General features: G+C 38.0%; 1 protein-coding gene across 1 annotated transcript in view; it reads left to right on the forward strand.

The window, feature by feature from the left end:
* The window catches only part of fzd3b (frizzled class receptor 3b), a 35,917-nt gene that overhangs the window by 12,224 nt on the left and 2,371 nt on the right, over window positions 1–21,322 (forward strand). The window contains exons 3-6 of the mRNA XM_082142759.1: window positions 11,321–11,517; window positions 14,008–15,025; window positions 19,009–19,157; window positions 20,864–21,088. Of these exons, the coding sequence (XP_081998885.1) occupies window positions 11,321–11,517; window positions 14,008–15,025; window positions 19,009–19,157; window positions 20,864–21,088 (1,589 nt within the window). The remainder of the gene's footprint in view (window positions 1–11,320; window positions 11,518–14,007; window positions 15,026–19,008; window positions 19,158–20,863; window positions 21,089–21,322) is intronic.

A 21,322-nucleotide genomic window follows, 5' to 3' on the forward strand; every position in this document is an offset into this window, starting at 1 on the left:
CCATCTCTGTTTGAAATCTGCAATTGCAGTCATTCGCGGAATTATCAACTTTACGTGAGTTGTGCCTCGACACAGCACAGCGCGGATGAACACAATGTTTTGAGGAGAATGTGTGTCTCTCCGTCACCGCGTCGGTGTGGATACTGTCATTCAGAATGACAGATTACACTTTTTGGAAGTATGACCAACATAAGAGTTTTCACTGGAAAATGTATTCTGAACAAGTAAGTAACATCCACTTTTGTTCTGACCAACTAAGGGTGTAAAAAGCATTTCAGTAAATCGTGCTGATTAAATCTAACGATCGCTTATCACATCACGTAAAACCGCGCAAATTATACTTTGTTCTCAAATTGTTAATGTTAACAACATCAGGATTGCGTGACTACACTTAATGCCCTTTCGATATTTATCCTTGTTTTCGCACGGGCCGGTTGCAGTCTCTTTTATTCTGTAGCCAGTCCGAAGTCCGGACGAAGTCTTTTGCATTTTACAACGGGTGAATCTTGTCACTGGTGATTGTCGTTTGAACCTTTCTGGATCCGCCATCAAATTAATAAGTTTTATTATATCAAGTGCTGTGAGAAAAGGCTATAAATCTCCACCACCAACATCCTCACAGGCAATATAGCCTACTAGCCGAGACTCCTCCTTTATGTGTACATGTGTGACGCAAAGACATGCTCGAATTTCCCACGGAAATCCACCAGTACCACTGGAATTAAAAACATTATTACAAGCTTACCGTTTTGAATCGAGCTAAGGTGAGCAGATAGTTTTGAACACTGGCTGGTTATGTACTTGCTCAAACATGTATTTTGGATAATTTTGAACCCAAAAAAGTTACGGACTGGAGCTTTAAATTCAATAAAGTCTTTGGGATGTGCTGGAGGAGACTTTACAGAGTGCTGGACTCTTGCATTCTCAATATGATTGGAAATAACATCACAACATTTCCATTAAGAGGTGCATACATTTTTGGTCAAGATCTTGTATTGACAATGCAAGAGTCCAGCACTCTGTAAAGTCTCCTCCAGCACATCCCAAAGACTATAAACATATAAAAACAAATAACATGCTAGAAAGATAATAACCTCTGCAATAATGATCCAATCATTGCCTATTTAAATCCAAGCAGCGAATATATATATAATTTTTTTTTTTTTTTTTTTTTTTTTTGGGCTGGGCAGTGTGTGTGTGTATTTATATTTATATTATTGGGACTCCAAACCTTCAAATGTTTTCATTTTCTTAAAACATTATAATAACTTTGATACATCAGATTACACATTGTAATGTATTTTATCTGTTTATAAATAATTTTAATAGCTAAATAATTATAAATGTTAAATAAAATAAATAATTTTATTTCATTTTTTATTCCTTGTTACACCTTCAAGATGTATTACATTCATCATAATGTGTTACAGTATAATGAATAATATAACACTTGATATCTACAGTCAATGCTTAATGAATTAGATGCCCTTTAAAGGTACTAAATATAATTAAATTAGCTTCAAATAAAGTGCTAGTCCTCAGCCAGTAGCAGGTGTGTCACCAGCTCTGTATACAGTCAAGTAGAGAGAGATATGAGTTAATGTAAGTATGCAGCATGAGTTACATATTTCAAAACACTGTCACATAGGATCAGGCATATACTCTGATGAGCTGAATTTTTAGGCCGTTCGTGCAGAATGAGATGTATGCTTTTAAGTCAGCACTCAGCAGCGATGTGAAATGGGTGGTGATTTGTTCAGCAGAACTTGTAAGGTGATGGAGACCGACGAGAGGCTGTTAGAGGAGGAATCGTCTCTGAGAGTGGGGTCAGTGGGGGCGAAACCCTCCGGGAGAGATGGATAGATGGAGAGAGAGTTATCCGAATGCTCTTCCCGCTGGGAAGTTTGTGCTGAACATCTAAGTGCACACGCTTGAAGACACAAGCTATTTGAGTGTTTACAACACACGCGTGTTACCATACATACAGTATGGCTGCGTGCTGAAATATTGAGAGCAATTGTGCCTGTTAAAAGCATGTGAGTAATGGAGGGTGAACTCGCTTCAGTGGAGTTTCTCCTGGTGGGACGCTTAGATGCTAGCGGTGGGCGGTAGGAACTAAATCTTACAGTTGTTTCATTTCATTGTAAATGACTTGATATCACAGAATAGATATTTTTGCTATAAATATAACCCAAAAGCGTTTTTATATGTTAGCCTGTGGCTGTGAATGAATATTCTGTGAATTAATACTTGGACTGTTGGACATGTTTTTTTAAACATGGTAAAACCATATTTGAAGTATCTTGATACATAATGGCATTAGCATGTTTTTGGACATGTACCATATTAATACCATTCATTTCAGACAGAATATTGCTTGGCAAACCTAAGAAACTTATGGTTACACTGCGTCGGCATTATTATAAATAAAGCTGTCAACGCTGGAACAATCTGTGAGACTTTGAAAAGACGGCTATTGTTTGTACTTTGAGTCATATTTGTTTGTTAAAAAACCCACAGTGCTGCTGTGGTATGAACAGCATAGCAGAATCTTTAATGCTTGACACATTTCTGCCATCACTTAGTACATGGTGTACAGCCCAGCCCTATTAGACAGCAAAAAAATTCCCTTTATAGATCCGTGTCATTTTAATCCAGCTTTCTTCATTTTAAAGTAGTTCATCATTTCCCAAATGTCTGTTGCTTGATGGATGTGCGGCGCTCTTCTCCTCTTCAGAAGGCATCAACCCTCAGGACTGTCTGTCTAAATTTGGCAACGCTTTTTTTTTTGTCTTTCTTTTTTTGTCAGTGTGCGTTCTTTAGGACCTTCTTTCACGCTCACAAAATAAAAGGCTGTGATCTCCATTCTGGATTCAGAGTAAGCCTGCAAACCGGCATTTCACGCTCTGACAGGGAGAAGATTCATGGCGTTCTTGTGGCATCTCTATCAGCTCGACAGATCCAGAGATTGTTCTGTGTTGTGTTCGGAGACGGAGACGGTCTGAGCTGCCTTTTGATGTTACACCCCTGTCATTCACATGCTTTTAGAGAATTACTTGGGCTTTTGGGGTGATTTATGAAAAACAAGTTTTGACATTTCAAAGCAGGGGTTTTCAAACTTTCTTTATGTTGTTGATGCAATTGTTTTGATAGACGGGAAACAAGATCCATTTCTAGTTTTAACATTATTTATTTATTCAGACATTCCACTTTAATATACAATTAGGCTATCAGCTGTTTGGAAAGGTACCCACATTCTTCGAACAATAAAAATGGGTAAAATACAACAATTTGGACATTGAGTAACATTGGGATCCCCATATCTATGGGATTGAACCATATAGGGCCTTAAAAATGAAGATTTCAAAAGAAAAGTTTATTAGGAATGAGAATCTAATAGGATATTGAGATATCTTTAATACTTTTAGAGTTACAGGCATGTAGGCCTAAACTTTGGAAAAATTATATTTATTAAGCAATTGCATTGATAGAAAAAATTATATATATTTCTAGTTTCAAAATTATTTGTTCTTCAGATATTCCTCTTTAAAAGAAAAAGTATCATCAGTTGTATGCAAAGTGACCCACAATTCGTTTTTGACCACTGAAAATGTGTACAATTTACACACATTGAAATCCCAATATCTCTGGAAATGCACCATTTTGAGCCTTACAAATGGAAGAGCTCACAGAAAAGTTTAAGAACCAGAATCTAAAAGGATATTTAGAGATCTTTACTACTTCTTGAGCTTCAGGCATGCAAACATGCAAACACAAGTCGTGCTGTTTCCCATTTTTGAACTGTCACCGTTGGATTATAACACAACAGAGGTTGCCAAAGTCAACAGATTTTACTAATAGACAAACTAATCTCTGTGTAAAAAAATAATAATGATGCTGGCATCTTTCTAAAGTCATTTTACCCTCCCTGTAATTTGGTTCCAAATCTCATGTGAAAAGTGTCATTTTCAATTTAGAAATTTTCACAAGTGTGAAACGTTCCTTTACCCGGGGGTTCAAACTAAAGGCGAGGTTTAGAACGGCGATAACCCGGGGTTAAACAGTGTGAAAAGCCCTATATTTTTAATATGAGCTTGAGACTATGCTGATAGAGAATATTTCAAGTGTATAAACTTAACTTTCTGTCTGTTTTGTGTCCTACTTTGTGGAATATAGAGCAAGGTGTATGGACTACTTGAAAGAAAATCATATGGCTTTGCAACAACATTAAAGTTCATAAACACATTGTGTATATTTGCACTGTTTGTGCATTGAATGCTGTGTGTTTTCTTCAGCTTGTAGTACATGTGCCGCAGTAAGGTGTCCTGTCGCGTACGCCTGCACTATCGTGTCTGATCTACATAAATAATAAAGACCGCTGGTGTAATTCAGTTCCTCTGTTGTACCTGAACCCGACTCCCATAAGACGACTCTATTATCTCCTCCTGCACGTGTCTGTGTGTAACAGTAGAGCAGGGAGTTATGGGGAGGACACTCAAAATCAATAAAATGTCCAGTTCAGCGTCCGGTGGGGGGTGGGGGGGGGGGGGGGGGGGGACATGTCAAGAGCGATGCAAATTCTGTTCGTACAGCTCAATTACTGAAGCGTATGTGGTTTCCATACGGGAGGCCAATAGAAGCTGCTCGTGTTTCTTTTGATGTTGCTTTAAATCACTCGCTCCTGGGGCAGGGTAAATATTTCATAACCTTCTTCAAATATTGATAAAGCTTTTATTCACGGCTCATTTGCTTCATGTGAATTTTGAGAAATTTAGTTTGGAACTTTTTTAAGGCACGCTGGAGCTCCTCGCTGATGTTCCCAGTACTAAGCTGGTGTCTTTTTCTTGGTGGGAAACCCGTAATTCATGCAAATTATCTGTAAATATTGTCCTACTTAGGGATTAAGTTCACTCGAGCAATCCATGCAGGAATGAAGCGCAAATGCTGCGGTGTGTCAATCTCCCAGTTTCCTTCCAAAAAGCGCGGTGGTCACAAAGGGCCAGTCCCCAGCAGGAAGTGCATATGTATTGGCTAAGCCCAGGTGGAGGCTCATTGTCTGTTCCTTCGAAGATTTAAATTTAAATGCCCAGCTCTGCAGCTGCTCTCTCTCCCAGCATGCACTGGGCCCCTTCAGGGCACAAAAGCGTCCTTGGAGCTGCCAAACTGGCATGTAATCCTGCTGAAGGGGCTTTAGGTTACTGTACCCAGACAACTTTCTGCCTGTCTTTTTGCACCTTGAATTCGGGAGGCAGGGGCCGGATTCACGCAAATCTTCTTAAGAAAGATACATTCTAAGAAGTTTGTAAGAATATTCTTGGGTGCAGTTCTTGAAAAGTTCTCATACTTTCTCTAACAATAAGCTCATACTCTTACTGTCCCAACTGGCTTGATGGGAGTTTAGCACTCAGAGTCATGTTTTTTTAAATGTGTTGAGTGGTTTCAGTAGTTCCTTTTTAAAGAGCCTGTCTCAAGATGGAGCAGTCTCTGTTGCATTCACTCGCGATAGTCAAATCGCAGGATGTGCTGTGTCAAGTAAAGGGATCATAGTTGATCTGTGATCCGTATGGACCAGGCACCGCGGTTCGAAACGCATGTGATTCTCTGATTAATTGCAAGGTAGTTGCAAAGAGAAAAAGTTTATCTTTTTAAGTTTTAGGTCCTGTAATTTTAAACATTCAAGTGATTTAAAAAAATTCAAGTGCAAGACAAAATAAGTTTGAACATGAACATGGCAACATACACATAGACGCAGAATTGAATATCCTCATAAACAGTCTTGTCTTATGGCTTACGTGAACGTAAACAATTGAGAAAGAAAACGGATGTGCATCATTATATTGGATCCATGCATTTGCTCTTAAAGTGACAGCAGCCTAATAAACCTGTTATTAGGCTTAAATATTAATCAAACAACAGAAGATAAAGAGAAAATTATTTTTGGAGCTTTAACAAAGATTAATTCTATTTAATTTCCAGTGAAAACTATGCAGTGCTATTTTACATCTGACTATTCAATTTCTGTACTTGAAAACTGTTAGACTTGCCTGAAAAACATAAAGCACTGTTTATTTCATTTGTATATTTGTTCTACTGTATTTATCTATGCTTGTAATGTGCTTTTTTTTCCTATGCATATTCACTCCCATACAAAATCACCCCAATCTTTCAAGAATGATACATTTTTTACAAATAGAGCTATTCAAATCATCTGGTGAAATTGTTTTCATATCGCAATATATTTAGAAAATAAAAACTAAATATTGCAATGTCAGTTTTTTCCAATATTGTGGGCGGTATGACCAAAATTCTGTTTCACGGTATGACTAATTTTATTTCACTGTAACGATATATTTCAAGATATAGTTATTTATGTAGTTATTCTCGAAAAATTTACACAAAGGGCTTTGTATAATAAATAAACCCAAATGAAATGAAAAGTACTTTTTTGATAGCTAAATATAGTAAACAAAACACACTCATGAACTTTTAGATGAACTTCCCCCAACTGACTGATATTAAATACAACTCATAGGTGCAATTAAACTTTAAATAAAGTTTCAATCTCATGTTATAGCTTTACTTCATCAATCAGTTTATAATATCTGAATATTTTATATTGAACTATTCTATTCATAATAAATTAGTTACTTACTTTTAATTTTGTAGGATATTAGTAATACATTTACATTTACATTTACATTTACATTTAGTCATTTAGCAGACGCCCTTATCCAAAGCGACTTACAAATTAGGACTAAGTTCAGCGAGTCATCATAAAGAGGCAAAAGCAACAACAACGCAGAAAGTGCTCAAAATACGAAGTTCAGGTATTATTCAGAGTAGCATAAGCCTGATAAGTGATGTTTCAAAGGGAAAGGATTTTTTTTTTCTTTTTTCTTTTTTTTTTTTTTTTTTTTTTCTATAAGGTTAAGTGCTCACGGAAGAGATTGGTTTTCAGCTGTTTTTTGAATGTTGTCAGGGATTCTGCATTCCGGATGAGGGTGGGGAGAGCGTTCCACCAGCATGGAACTGTAAATGAGAATGTTCTGGAAAGTGATTTTGTGGCTTTCTGTGATGGAACCACGAGACGTCGCTCGTTGACCGATCGTAGGTGTCTGGTAGGGATGTAGACTCGTAGGAGTGAGTGAAAGTAGGAGGGAGCTGAGCCTGTGATAGTTCTGTAAGCAAGCGTCAGTGCCTTGAACTTGATGCGAGCAGCTAGAGGTAGCCAGTGCAGAGAGATGAACAGAGGAGTGACGTGGGCCCTCTTGGGCTCGTTGAAGACAAGACGAGCTGCAGCATTCTGGATCATCTGTAGGGGTTTGGTCGCACATGCTGGGAGTCCAGCCAGAAGGGCATTGCAGTAGTCAAGCCTAGAGATGACCAGGGCCTGGACGATAAGTTGTGTTGCATGCTCAGTTAGGAAAGGCCTGATCTTCCTGATGTTGTGCAGTGCAAACCTGCATGATCGAGCTGTCTTTGAAATGTGATCTGTGAAGGTCAGCTGGTCATCAAACGTTACTCCAAGATTTCTGACCGATCTTGATGGGGTGATTAATGATGACTCTAGCTGGATGGTGAAGTCGTGCTGTAGAGACGGATTGGCAGGGAGGACGAGAAGCTCAGTCTTTGCCAGGTTGAGCTGCAGGTGGTGTTCCTTCATCCATGTGGAGATGTCCGCCAGACAGCTTGAGACCCGTGCAGCTACTGTGGGATCATCTGGTTGAAAGGAGAGGAAGAGCTGTGTGTCATCAGCATAGCAGTGGTAGGAAAAACCGTGTGCCTGTATGATGTGTCCCAGTGATGTGGTGTAGATGGAGAAGAGGAGGGGACCAAGAACTGAACCCTGGGGAACCCCTGTGGTCAGCTGATGTGCTCTGGATACCTCGCCTCTCCATGCGACCTTGAAGGACCTACCTGTGAGATAGGACTCAAACCAGTGGAGTGAAGTTCCTGTGATGCCCAGTGATGAGAGGGTGGAGAGAAGGATCTGATGATTCACCGTGTCGAAGGCAGCAGACAGATCCAGGAGAATGAGGACTGAAGATTTGGAAGCAGCTTTTGCGATCCGTAGGGCTTCTGTGACTGACAGTAATGCAGTCTCAGTTGAATGTCCTTTCTTGAAGCCAGATTGGTTGACATCCAGCTGGTTGTTTAGAGACAAGAAGGATGTTAGTTGGTTGAAGACAGCTCTTTCAAGTGTCTTCGCAATGAATGGTAGGAGAGAGATAGGTCTGTAATTCTCTACCAATGATGTGTTTAGCGTTGGTTTTTTGAGCAGTGGAGTAACCCGAGCCTGCTTGAATGCTGTAGGGAAGGTGCCAGTGTGGAGGGATGAGTTGATGATGTGTGTGAGTGATGGTAGAAGTGTGGGAGAGATGGCTTGTAGAAGGTGTGAGGGGATGGGGTCAAGCGTGCAGGTGGTAGGGTGACTGGAGAGGAGAAGTGTAGATACTTCTTCCTCGGTTAGCGAAGAAAAGGAGGACAGAGGGGTATTGGCTGTGGAAGGGGTCGTAGTAATACTACTAGCTATGTTTAAATGTGTTCCCCGGTAAATTTTTTGCCATGTCTGCTTACTACGTTTTTAAGGGGCTTGTTTTGCTCTTTTTGTGATATCTGGCAACCCGTCAAGTTCAGAAGTGTCAAGTTCATCAAGTTCATAAGTGACTAGAAGGAGAGCAGCAGTATGAGAACAACAGCTACTGTTAGTGTTGACTAAGTAGTTTAAATGATACACACCTTGTTACTGCGTCATTATTTTACCATAGCCCGGTGAACACTGTCACTGACACACCGCGCTCCCTCTCAGTGGGTGTGCACGCGCGCGTCTTTTGCATCAGTGAAATGCGATCGGTTAATTCAGAGCCCGTCTACGGAGAGCCTGTCCACTCCCTATTAAGCCTGGTTGTAGTACCACCAGAGTTCCACTGGGGGCGCTTGCCATGAGTGCAAAATGAATGGGAGTCAATGGGGCTAGACGGCTAAATTTGTCTCTTTCACCCGATTGCCGTTGAGAAATCTCAGATGTGATTGTAGATTTTGCAAGTTCAACATGGGTTTTAGGTCGAAAGTTGAATGAACGAGTACTTATGTCGTTTTGATTTCTTACAGGTTGAGTTGTTGTTGCCCATAACACGCTAGCATTCTGCTAATGACGTCAGCATTCTGACGTCACTGACATTTTGAAAGACTTTTTTAAAGCAAATAAGTGACTCTAAAAAATCTAACACCCAGCAATGTGTAATTTCTTTGCATCTCCTTTCGAATACAACATTCAAATTACTAGACAAAAAATTATATCCTGAGAAAAGTGGATTTTGAGGGGTATACCGCCATTGACCTCCATTCATTCTGCACTCGTCCTGTGAGCGCCCTCATATGGAATCAGAGTGGAACTGCAACCAGTTCAAAAGCCGGAAGTGTAGTGAGAGTGAAACTTCTCGCCATATTAGACATTCTCTGGTTAATTTGAGTGTCAAGCTATTTTTTTTACAGTCTATGGTGTCAAGTTGTAATCACGTATCGAATCAAAGGAAGATTATAAAACGGATAGTTCCAGTCCTTGATTCTGATTGGTTGAGCCGCGTTCGAAGCCGTTGTAAACATGGTTGTAAATTACTCAACAAATATACACCTGTGACCGCATTACATTAGTATTACTGCGCAACTGTCGTTTGTGATTCTTTGTTGCTACCACATGCGTTGCTTGGCAACCTCTTTGGAACTACATTGCTTGGCGGAGGAATAAATGTGTTATAACGTTATATATTTTTTTGTTGCTGGTGTTTATTTTATGAATCAAATAACTATTAAAATGAATATTTTTATGGAGTAGCCATAACCGGCTTATTGCTTAATTTTATCAACTGGTTCAGTGGCCAATTGTTTGGAGTTATAAATACATAACTCGCCCTGTATATTTAGTAATTTTGCCTCAGATACAGGATTATACATTCACTTTAACAAGCAGGTTGTTCATTACCACGGCAACCGCTTGCATGTCACGCTGAATGCGATTTTCGTGTCGCAAATCAAAACTATACATAAGAGACGGAAAGATGCAGATAGCTATACATTATTTAAGGTTATTTCTATTCGTTACGATATTGATATATGAACTGTTGTTGTCAAGTAAACTTCATACTTTCCCCGTTGTGATCGTGCACTCCTCTAAACTGTAGCGACATACCTCTGTTAAAATCTCAGAAATTTTGGTTTAGGGTTTCATTACCCTTTAACATCAACCCTTTAGAAAACGTAATTCCTTTGTGGATCCTCTTGATCTGCTTTCTCCATGTTTCTTTGACAAATCTCAGTGTCCCAGTCTCACGCACGCTGCCCGTGAGTTAACCACGCCCACTTATTTACATGTCGCATGTGTGTGTGTGTGTGTGTGTGTGTGTGTGTGTGTGTGTGCAGATTACATGTGCACATTCCTAATAATTTATTTGATTATGTGCTATGATTTAATGCTTAATATTAGAAATAACCAAATAAATTAATTAAACATCTTTTCTTTGGGGATTTAAGGCAAGCTAGAGGTCCTAACTTAAAGAGTCTGGTTTACGATGATTTTTAAGAAAACTCTTTTCAAGAATTCAAAAACTTTGCAAGTTTTGTGTTTAGAATAATCTTAAGAAAAAGGATGAGAACATTCTTAAGAAATGTTTTGGAAATATTGTTAACTTTAGATATGTTGGAAAATGAAAAAAAAAATTTTTTTAAGAATGTAGGCTATTGTGAATATGACCCTGTGTCAGTGTTTTCTTAATGAATCTGAAGTTTAGGCTATTTTTTATTTTATAAAAAATTTTGCAATGGTCGGCATGAAATGTTCGCAACCCCTTTTACTTCCATAATGTGACACATTTATTTATTGGGAAAAAATGTGGGCTGAGACTTCACTTTATCCATCGGAAATTGATTGTATGTTGAAAATAGATGTTGAAAATAAGAGGTCTTGATGACATCATCTAAAATGTCATCAACATTTTGTTTGAAAGTTGTTTCAAAAGCAGAGCAAGTTGTATTTTGATTCCACAGACAAACATCTATGTTCAATGAATCACTCACATTTTCAAAGTTAATTTTGAAGGTGTCAGTTTTGATTTCATGTTGACTTCTGCCTGAGGAGTTTTCTTACACTAATTGCACTTCGACTTAAATCCTTATTCGTAAGCATAACACTTGCCAAAGGTCCAGGGGGGTTAATTTTCCTGCCAAACTGCTTCCAGAGCCAAGCTGTGTGTTTTTACGAGATCTGTCCTAAATTCTCAGGGCTCTTGGCATGAACTAACTCTCTGTTCTCCCTCCCCACCAGCCCTTCCACCCCATGGTGAACCTGCAGTGCTCTCCAGACCTCCGGCCGTTCCTGTGCGCCCTGTATGCCCCCGTGTGTATGGAGTACGGACGGGTGTCTTTGCCCTGCCGGAGCCTGTGTGACCATGCCAAGAGAGACTGCCAGAAGCTCATGGATATGTTTGGAGTCACCTGGCCGGAAGAGATGGACTGCAGCAGGTACCGATTCAACAGCTTGAGTTTTTTTTTATAGAAATTGTAGATAATTTTTGAGAAAAGGAACGAAGTGTACTTTTCCCAGTTTCAGATATAATTGCCAAATAATTGCTCAGCATTTCTGAGGTAAATTGTGCTGTAATGGTTGAACATGTTTCTTCTTAGACATCTTTTTTTTTAAGGGAAAAAATTTTCTGACTAAAATGGTGGTTTAACCAAACGCAGATGTTCCAGGGAAACCTTTAATCTCCAATGAAAAATAACTATTCTGATGAGGGAAAATATGCTCACAGTTCAGACCAGCTTGAAATAAGTCTGCAACATATTTCAATTTAATGTTAGCACTTAGCAGCAGTAAAAAAACAAAGAAACAGTGGTAATAAGGAAACGCTTTGAAAGCTATGGAAGCTTGTTTCCACAACAAAAAAAAGAAAAGAAGGTAATTGCGACTTTTTATCTCACAATTCTGTCTTTTTTTCTCACAATTGCGAGTTTACATCTCAGAATTGCATGTTTATATCTCGCAATTCTGACTTTATAACACGCAATTGGGAGATTTAAAGTCACAATTGCGTGTTTATCTCACAATTCTGAGAAAAGATGTAAGAGTGGCAAGATATAAACTCGCAATTGCGAGTTAATTTCTCTCAATTGCTAGTTTATATCACGCATTCTGACTTTATATCTCGCAATCCTGACTTTATTTCTCGCAATTGTGAGATAAAAAGTCGGAATTATCTTTTAAAATGTTTTATTCTGTGTCGGAAACAAGCTTCCATAGAAAGCAGTAGTTTTGTGTCTATGGGTCATTGACGAATAAGGTTTTTAAAAGTGTAAAAAAATAGAATGGAGATATAACTATATTTGAAACCATTTTTTAGTTTACCTAGGTGTTAACAATAAGATTTTGTGGTTTGTACAATCAATTAACACTGTTTTTGTCCTTTTTTACAAGATGGACAAAATTTGTCACCAAAAAAGTCATTCAGTTTAACCATGAATACATCTAAAATTATTAATTTGCAGATAATTATTCATGAAAAAAATTGATATGACATTGATGTTGAGATAGTATATAGTGTGTACCACAGAAGAAATATTAAATAAAATGATCACTGATCTCATAAATGTAATCATTTTATTGGACTACTCTAAACACTCCAACATATTCAAGTAAAACATTGCACAGGGAAAAGAGAAAAGGGGAAATGTAAAAAAAAAAAAAAGCCTTATCAGCTTTATATTTGTATTATTGTAGTTCCTTTAGTTATTAAAAACAATATTATTCCATTTAAATATTTACTATATTGGTTTTACCGAATGACCAAGGCCGGTTATACAGAATGACCATGTCTGCTGCCCTTGACATTATGAATATTTAAGACAATAAACCGATACAAATAGCTTCAAAAGCACATTTTATTGTTAATATAATAGGCTATTAATGTCAAAAGTACTTCAAACATTAAAACATTTTGATATTGGAATGAACATATAACTCGTATCGCAAATTATATTAATTAAAACATTGAAATTTGGTAAAATTCTGTCAAAATTATATAATAATATACTCTGCACATTTTCTATTAATAAAATGTATTTATTTATTCCAGATATGTACAAATATGACCAACATACATTGCTATCATTCGATACAACCAGTAAGTCATTCGTTCTAACCAAAATTTCGGTTTAACCGAATGACTCTTTTGGTTATAACGAATGACAAAATCTTCACTCAATGCTAACAGGCTGATATCTAGCTGCCTAGCTTGTTAGTTAGCTAGCTAGCTACCAAAAGGACAATCAAACATTTTATATTTAGTAAAAGTTTTTAAAATATTACAACATTATCCATGTTTTATAGCGGTTGTACTGAATGACCTGATATTTGGGGACATGTGTATGAGCAATTGAAAACATCAATTTTTCTAATAGTTAAGAGAGAGTTACTTTCTTTGCTTCACAACCATGCGGTCCTTTGCAGGTGTCTGAATGATGTCACATCCTGTCACATAATATTGACCACATGACTTGGTCCAAAATGGAGCCCTTTATATTGGTTACTCTGAATGACATCAGTGAAAATCATTTTTCCGGACATTCTTTCTCATAACAAAGCAACGACTTCTACACATAATTGTAATACCATTTTGCACTATGTTGATATATAATGTTATAAAATCATGCCAGAATAAAAAATATATAAATTTATTACATTTTAAGATATTTTAATCACAAATGAAATTGCTGTATTGGCCTTCGGACGGTTAAACCGAATGACCTTTTGACACTTCAAAATCTTTAAAATACCTTTATATGTAGTAAAATATAATTAAAACCTTTTGGATTCAGTAAAAGAGATCAAGTTGTACTACCTTACATACTTTGGATGTTATATATTTGTTTTTTTATTATTATTAAGGCCTTTGGACAAAAAAATGACCCGTCACGTCATTGACCCCTATATATCTCTCTGTCTGTTAACTGCAGGTTCCCGGACTGTGATGAGTCTTACCCTCGCGCTGTGGATCTGCTGGTGAACGAGGACCCCACTGACCAGTCGCCCATGTCGGTGCAGCGTGACTATGGTTTCTGGTGCCCCCGCGAGCTCAAAGTGGAACCCGAGCTCGGCTACACGTTTCTAGGTGTGCGCGACTGCTCCCCTCCCTGTCCCAACATGTATTTCCGGCGCGAAGAGCTCACCTTCGCCCGCTACTTCATTGGCGTCGTCTCCATCGTCTGCCTCTCCGCTACGCTCTTCACCTTCCTCACCTTCCTCATCGACGTTACACGCTTCCGCTACCCGGAGCGGCCCATTATCTTCTACGCTGTCTGCTACATGATGGTGTCGTTGGTGTTTTTCATAGGCTTCCTGTTGGAGGACCGCGTGGCGTGTAATACGGCCAATCCGGCCCAGTTTAAAACATCCACAGTGACTCAAGGCTCGCATAACAAGGCCTGCACACTGCTCTTTATGGTGTTGTACTTCTTTACCATGGCAGGCAGTGTGTGGTGGGTCATTCTTACCATAACCTGGTTCTTGGCCGCTGTGCCCAAATGGGGCAGCGAAGCCATCGAGAAGAAGGCCTTGCTCTTCCACGCCAGCGCGTGGGGAATACCTGGCATGCTAACCATAACCCTGCTGGCTCTGAATAAAATCGAGGGCGATAACATCAGCGGCGTGTGTTTCGTGGGCCTGTACGACGTTCACACTCTCCGCTGGTTTGTGCTGGCGCCGCTGTGTCTGGATGTCCTGGTGGGAGTGTCGCTGCTGCTGGCCGGGATCGTAGCGCTCAACAGGGTCCGGATGGAAATTCCCCTGGAGAAGGAGAATCAGGACAAGCTGGTGAAGTTTATGATCCGGATCGGCGTGTTCTCCGTGCTGTATCTGGTGCCGCTGCTGACTGTGGTGGGGTGTTACCTGTACGAGCAGACGTACCGCTCAGTTTGGGAGATCACATGGGTGCAGGAGCGCTGCAGAGAGTACCACATACCCTGCCCTTTCAAGGTAAATATCTGTCTGTCTGTCTATTTTAATGTTTTACTTTGACGTTTTATAAATTACACAAACCCATGCCAAAAACGTGAATTTTGAAGCGGTTAAGTTTATTTTAGACTTATGTTTTTAATAAATAACTAGATCAAACAGTTTGGGGTGTGAGTGTGTGCAGTTTAGGTTGTAAAACAAAACGTCAAAATATCATCAAGTTATGTTTACCACAGGCTTTATTTTACTCATAAATTGAAAAAAACCATTATAAAACCCCATAGGAAAATCTTCAGGGAACCAGCAGCGAATTAGTCTCCCGTGTTCTGTCGTCATTCCTGCACCAAAATTAATACTTAAAAGTATTAAATTCTAAATAAAATCGTACTCACCCCAGATAAATACATAATGGATATTTAATTATTCATGCTCATTTTCCTTATTTTTCCATTTATATTACCTTTGACATCATATAATGCTCACTTAAAGTAATCCTTAGAAACATTAATAATTTAACACTATTAAATGTAATCTAGTAAATCTCAAAATTAATGTTTTTCATACTGTATATGTATGTACTGTACTGTATACATTTTATGTCATGATGCCTGTATTTGTTTGTTTTTCTATGCATCTTTTGCATAAAAATAAAACCTGTAGCTCTAGTTTGCTTTTTTTTTTTTAAGATAAATACCTTAACCAAGTTTAGTGTTTTGTTCTTCCCTCATATTTAAAATATATATAAAAATCTAATATTTTACTTGTATTTTGATGGTTTAATCAAACTTAAAGGGCCATTAAAACCAAACATCCCCTCCATACATCACTTTTGCCCACTACTGTATTACTATAAGAGATATTGTCTTTTTATATTCAGAGTTGTGGCAACAATGCTTTGACTTTATAACAAAATTACTACTGGTTTTTCTGGAAAGTTTAGTCTTTAAGCCCTCAGATGGTGTGTTTATAGTGTTTCTAGTAACAAGGTATAGCCTATAAAACTGTCCTACTTGTGCAGAGAAGCTAAAGAGATTCAGAATATGTTCCTCCCACCTTTCCAGTTATTTCTTCTCCCCTGATCGTAGCTATTATCCTCCTCCAAGTGTCACACACCAGTATTTCTAGTTGCTTTCTTTAAGATAGAGACATCATAAGTGTTTGACTGATTTACTCTACAACTGGTTTGATTTGACTGACTGAATAAAGATGATTGTAATAATCGCAACCTTCTGCAAGAGCCACATTTGTTGAAAATATCCATCGTAATGGTTCTTTTGTGTTGGGGGTTGAATGGATGGTGAGATACGATCCAGTGCAGTGATGCATGAGGCATTTTTATTACAGTGTAACCGTAGACGCTCGGCCTCTCCCTCCACACAATAATAAACGGATCCGAGCATCACGTGGTGTAGTAATTCTCTCCCCTCCCCTCCGGCATATATCTCTGTGTTCACCATCACTGGCTCTCTCGCTTTGGCTTGGAAGAAGAATGCCTACATTCATCTCACACATTTAACCGCTGAGTACGTTTAGTTAGAGGCTCAACTAATGGAAGCCAGTTGGCACAGCAACAGTCCAGCATATGATTGGTTAGGACTAGGTGATAAATACATTTAAAAAAAATCTTAATTAGTTGTTAGGATTTATTGAGATTATATGTATGTTTGTAATTACATATTATTTGTTGTTTTGATTTACTGAAAAATTTATATTTGTAAAATATATTTTTTAAATAAAAGATTATTTAAAAATATATTTAAAAATGTAAAAAGGCTAATATATATATATATATATATGTGTGTGTGTGTGTGTGTGTATCTATACAATAAATAATATGATTTAAAGGCTAAAATATAATCAAGCATAAAAGATCGAGGCATGTTTTAAAATTATCGTTTAAAAAATATTAATTAGTTATAAGTAATGAAAATGAATTAATGAAAATATTTCAAAATTATTTTAAAGTAAATATATTATTATTTATTAGTATTATTTATATTTATCATTTATATATTAAATATAATATTAAATTTAAGTAAAAATATGTATTTATTGTAAAGTAGTATTTACAAATAAATACATTTAGTTACATTTTTTAGTTATATATTAACAAATATATTTAAAAAATATCAAAAGGCTATAATGAATTATTTATATATGTGTGTATATCTAAATAATGTAATTAGTTTATAGATATTTTCTATGTATATAAAAATCTAAAAGGCTAAAAAATAATCAAGCAAAAAAATGAAGTGCAATATATTTTTTCTACAGTTTTTCAGGACAAGACCCAATCTTCAATCATTTTTATTTATATGCATAGCAATAAACATTTTGTACCAAATTCTGTACTTGTATTTGTACTAAATTAATAAAAACATATAATAATAAATTGCCACATGGTCATATGATAATTTGTGAAGTTATTAAACTTATTAATAAAATATTTTAATATATGCTATATTTGTAATATTTTAATATTCTTAATGTTTTAATATTAACAGCGTTGTATCATTTTTATCGGCAGTAAAATCATTTAATTTAATTTCTGCATTTGATATATATATTGCCTGTTGCCCAGCCCTGTGCAGATATACTTTTGCAGGATTATTTTTCAGAGACTATACATCTCTTTCTTTTTTCTTTCTTTCTTGCTTCTCTTGGTGTGTTTCATCATTGGGCTTGTTCTGCCTGTATTGTGCTCAGCCCCTGTAGCGCCGCGTCCCGTAGTGAAGGACAGGCCCCCTCCCCGTCCCGCTGTGTTTAAAGGTGCTCAAGCCTGTCATTACCTCAGCCGCTCTAACAAAGACCACAGATACTGACTCACTAAAGCTCAGGGGCTGAGCAGGGCCGTGATTGGCTCTACATGAGACGCGCTCTAGCTCAGTATGTGAGGTCGAACGCACTGAATCTGATGATGACACGTGTGTTATTCGCTCATTAGGGAGGGTTCTCGAGTATGTGGAAGTAATGCACTCGAAGGATGTGTGTCTTTCACCCATTCACCTGTCGATGTGAAGACGTCTTAGTTTATGGCAATTAAGTCTTGTACTAACGAATGTTTAGTAATTTTAAAAGTGTGTCACTGAGCAGAATTAAAGGGATAGTTCACCTCATAATGAAAATTCTGTCATCAATTACTCAAGTTCAACACAAAATAAGATATTCTGAAGAATGTCGGTAACCAAACAGTTTATGGGCCCCATTGACTTCCATAGTATATTTTTTTCCTACTATGGAAGTCAATGAGGTCCATCAACTGTTAGGTTATTCATATTCTTCAAAATATATATTTTTTGTGTTCAGCAGAAGAAATTAATTCATACAGGTTTGGAACAACTTAAGGGTGAGTAAATGATGACAGAATGTTCATTTTTGGGTGAACTATCCCTTTAATACACTTGACAGACGGTCTTATCCTTCCTTTCTTGTAAATATATCTTGATACATTAGTATTTTCTATGAATATGTATCCTTGTATGTTAACGTGTGCTTTAAAGACGTAAAATGTCATCCCATGTAATCATCTGAAAACATCATCCAGAGTTTTTACATATTCACTTCCTTTGCGGTGGCAGTTGGCGCTGTGTGTGTGTGTGTGTTGTGTTGTGATGTGACACATGCATGAATGCAGCATCCAGGCGCTTTGACAGAGGAAGAGGAGGAGAACAGGCTGTTGTTGTGGCTTGTGCTCGCAGGATAAAGCAGGATTGTCCGTGAGCAGCGAGCTGTGCAGCCTGAAGGAGTGAACGGATACACGTTTAAACACACACTGGTACAGGAAGAAAGTGTGTCCATGCACACACTGCGAAGTTTTGAGAGCGAAGATGAAGCGGTTAGATGAGATGGCAGATCCGTAAATGACTAAAACTAATAGTGTAATGTTCCTGAAAGTGTTGTGCTAAAGTAAAGGGTGCAGTTAATGTGTGGAGTATCAGAGACGGACTAATGTCTGAACATCTCTCTCTCTCTCTCTCTCTGTGTGTGTGTGTGTGTGTGTGTAGGTGGAGGAAACCAGCAGGCCTGACCTCGTCCTGTTCCTGATGAAGTACCTGATGGTGCTGGTGGTGGGCATCCCGTCGGTGTTCTGGGTGGGCAGTAAGAAGACCTGTTTCGAGTGGGCCGGCTTCTTCCACGGGCGTAGGCGTAAAGAGTGAGTTACCTTCCTCATTCGGCTTTAGTTTACAGGAGAAACGACTCGGGAATTCATTTAAAACTAGACATGATCTAGTGGTGTATATATGCAAGAGGGTGTTGATGATGGACAAAGAACAATAAACAACTGTAATGCTTTTAATGGCATCAATAGTTTCATTCAGAAAGCTCTCTAAAGCTGGGGTTTTCCTGCCACTGACCCCCCATTTCTAAAATATAAACACAGCTAAATATTTTAATGCTAAATAAAGAAACATTAACACTGTAAAAATATATCAATATATGTGTGAAATATTATTTGGAGAAAAAAAATAAGACAGTTTTTCTTTTCTTTTTTATAACTGTAATGTTTAAGTCATTCTAAAAAAAAAAATATTTAAGAACTCAGAATGATAATGTAATTATATTGGTATTTTTGATTTTATATAGGCCTAAAATTAACTTGCCAAGCACCAAATGCGAGTAAAAATCGGTGTTGGTGACTGTGAATCGCCAGTTGGCCGGTAACATTTTTATTAATTTTTACAATGCAGTGTTGTGTGAGAACATGAATGTGAACAACACTCGGGACAGTTGACGCGGCAGTGCTGCATCGCATCCTCACGAAAGTTTAAGCCTTGACAATTGAAATATTCAAGACGCAAAAGGGAACTCAATGCGTTACTCATTACCGAAGCGTGCGCCCAGAAATCCACGTCTCAGTCCTGAATCGAGTCCCGTCTTCTTGCACTTGAATTGACATTGTCAAAATGCCGGTCTTGGCAAGTATCCTCGTAAGTCGTAAGTGAATGTAAACAGTTGAGAAAGAAAACACATGTGTATCAGTATATTAGAATCGTGCAGGTCTTAAAGGGTTAGTTCACCCAAAAATGAAAATTCTGTCAGTAATTACTCACCCTCATGTTGTTCCAACCCCGTAAGACCTTCGTTCATCTTCGGAACACAAATTAAGATATGTTTGATTAAATCTGAGAGCTGATCACTCCTCCATAGGCTTCTAAGTGATTGAAACTTGCTGGCCCAGAAAAGTTATTAAAGAGATCGTTAATATAGTCCAAGTGACTACAGTGGCTCAATCTTAAGTTTATCAAGCAACGAGAATACTTTTTGTGCGCAAAAAAACTAACAAAAATAACGACTTTATTCCACTATTCATTTCCTTCTCTCTGGGCCTCGTAGTGTTTAAGCGTAGCGTAGGAATAGGAATAAAGCGTTGCGTAGGAATAAAGTCGTTATTTTTGTTTGTTTTTGCGCACAAAAAGTATTCTCGTCGCTTTATAAACTTAAGATTGAGCCACTGTAGTCACTTGGACTATATTAACGATGTCTTTAATGCATTTTCTGGGCCAGCAAGTTATAATGTCTTAGAAGCCTATGGAGGAGTGAGACAGCTCTCAGATTTAATCAAAAATATCTTAATTTGTGTTCCGAAGATGAACGAAGGTCTTACGGGGTTGGAACAACATGAGGGTGAGTAATTACTGACAGAATTTTCATTTTTGGGTGAACGAACCCTTTAAAGTGACAGCAGAAAACTGTGTTATATATAGATTTGTATCTTTCTGTATGTAAATAATTTATTCTGCTTGTCTATCCTTTATCTCCGTTTAATTTTTCTGTTTATGTGCCTATATTTGAGCTGGTTTTACCCTGTTGTTGCCATGAAAATAGCATAAAAGTCCATTTGTTTCTCCTGGTATCCAGCAGCGGCGCAGTGAATGAGAGCCGGCAGGTTCTGCAGGAGCCCGACTTTGCTCAGTCTCTGCTGCGTGACCCCAACACACCCGTCATCCGCAAATCCCGCGGGACCTCCACTCAGGGCACGTCCACCCACGCCTCCTCCACACACCTGGCCATGCTGGACGACGTGCGGAGCAAAGCCAGCAGCGTCCACAGCAAGATCAGCAGCTACCATGACAGAGACGCCAGGTGAGTTCTGCAGCATGAGCTATGATGATCCACTTGTGCTTATATATGGAGAGAGATATGCTAATATCAACTGCTTGAATGTTTATATTGTCTCAAAATAACTATATTATGACCCTGATCTTTATATAAAGTTGGATATCTACGTCCAACTTTAATCGCATACATACAGTACTCGTGTAGGGTGATACAGGATATCAAATCTCAACTGCTTGATTGCTTGTATCATCGAAATAT

The sequence above is a fragment of the Leuciscus leuciscus genome, assembly GCF_965113295.1.
Source record: "Leuciscus leuciscus genome assembly, chromosome: 17".
Taxonomy (NCBI): domain Eukaryota; kingdom Metazoa; phylum Chordata; class Actinopteri; order Cypriniformes; family Leuciscidae; genus Leuciscus; species Leuciscus leuciscus.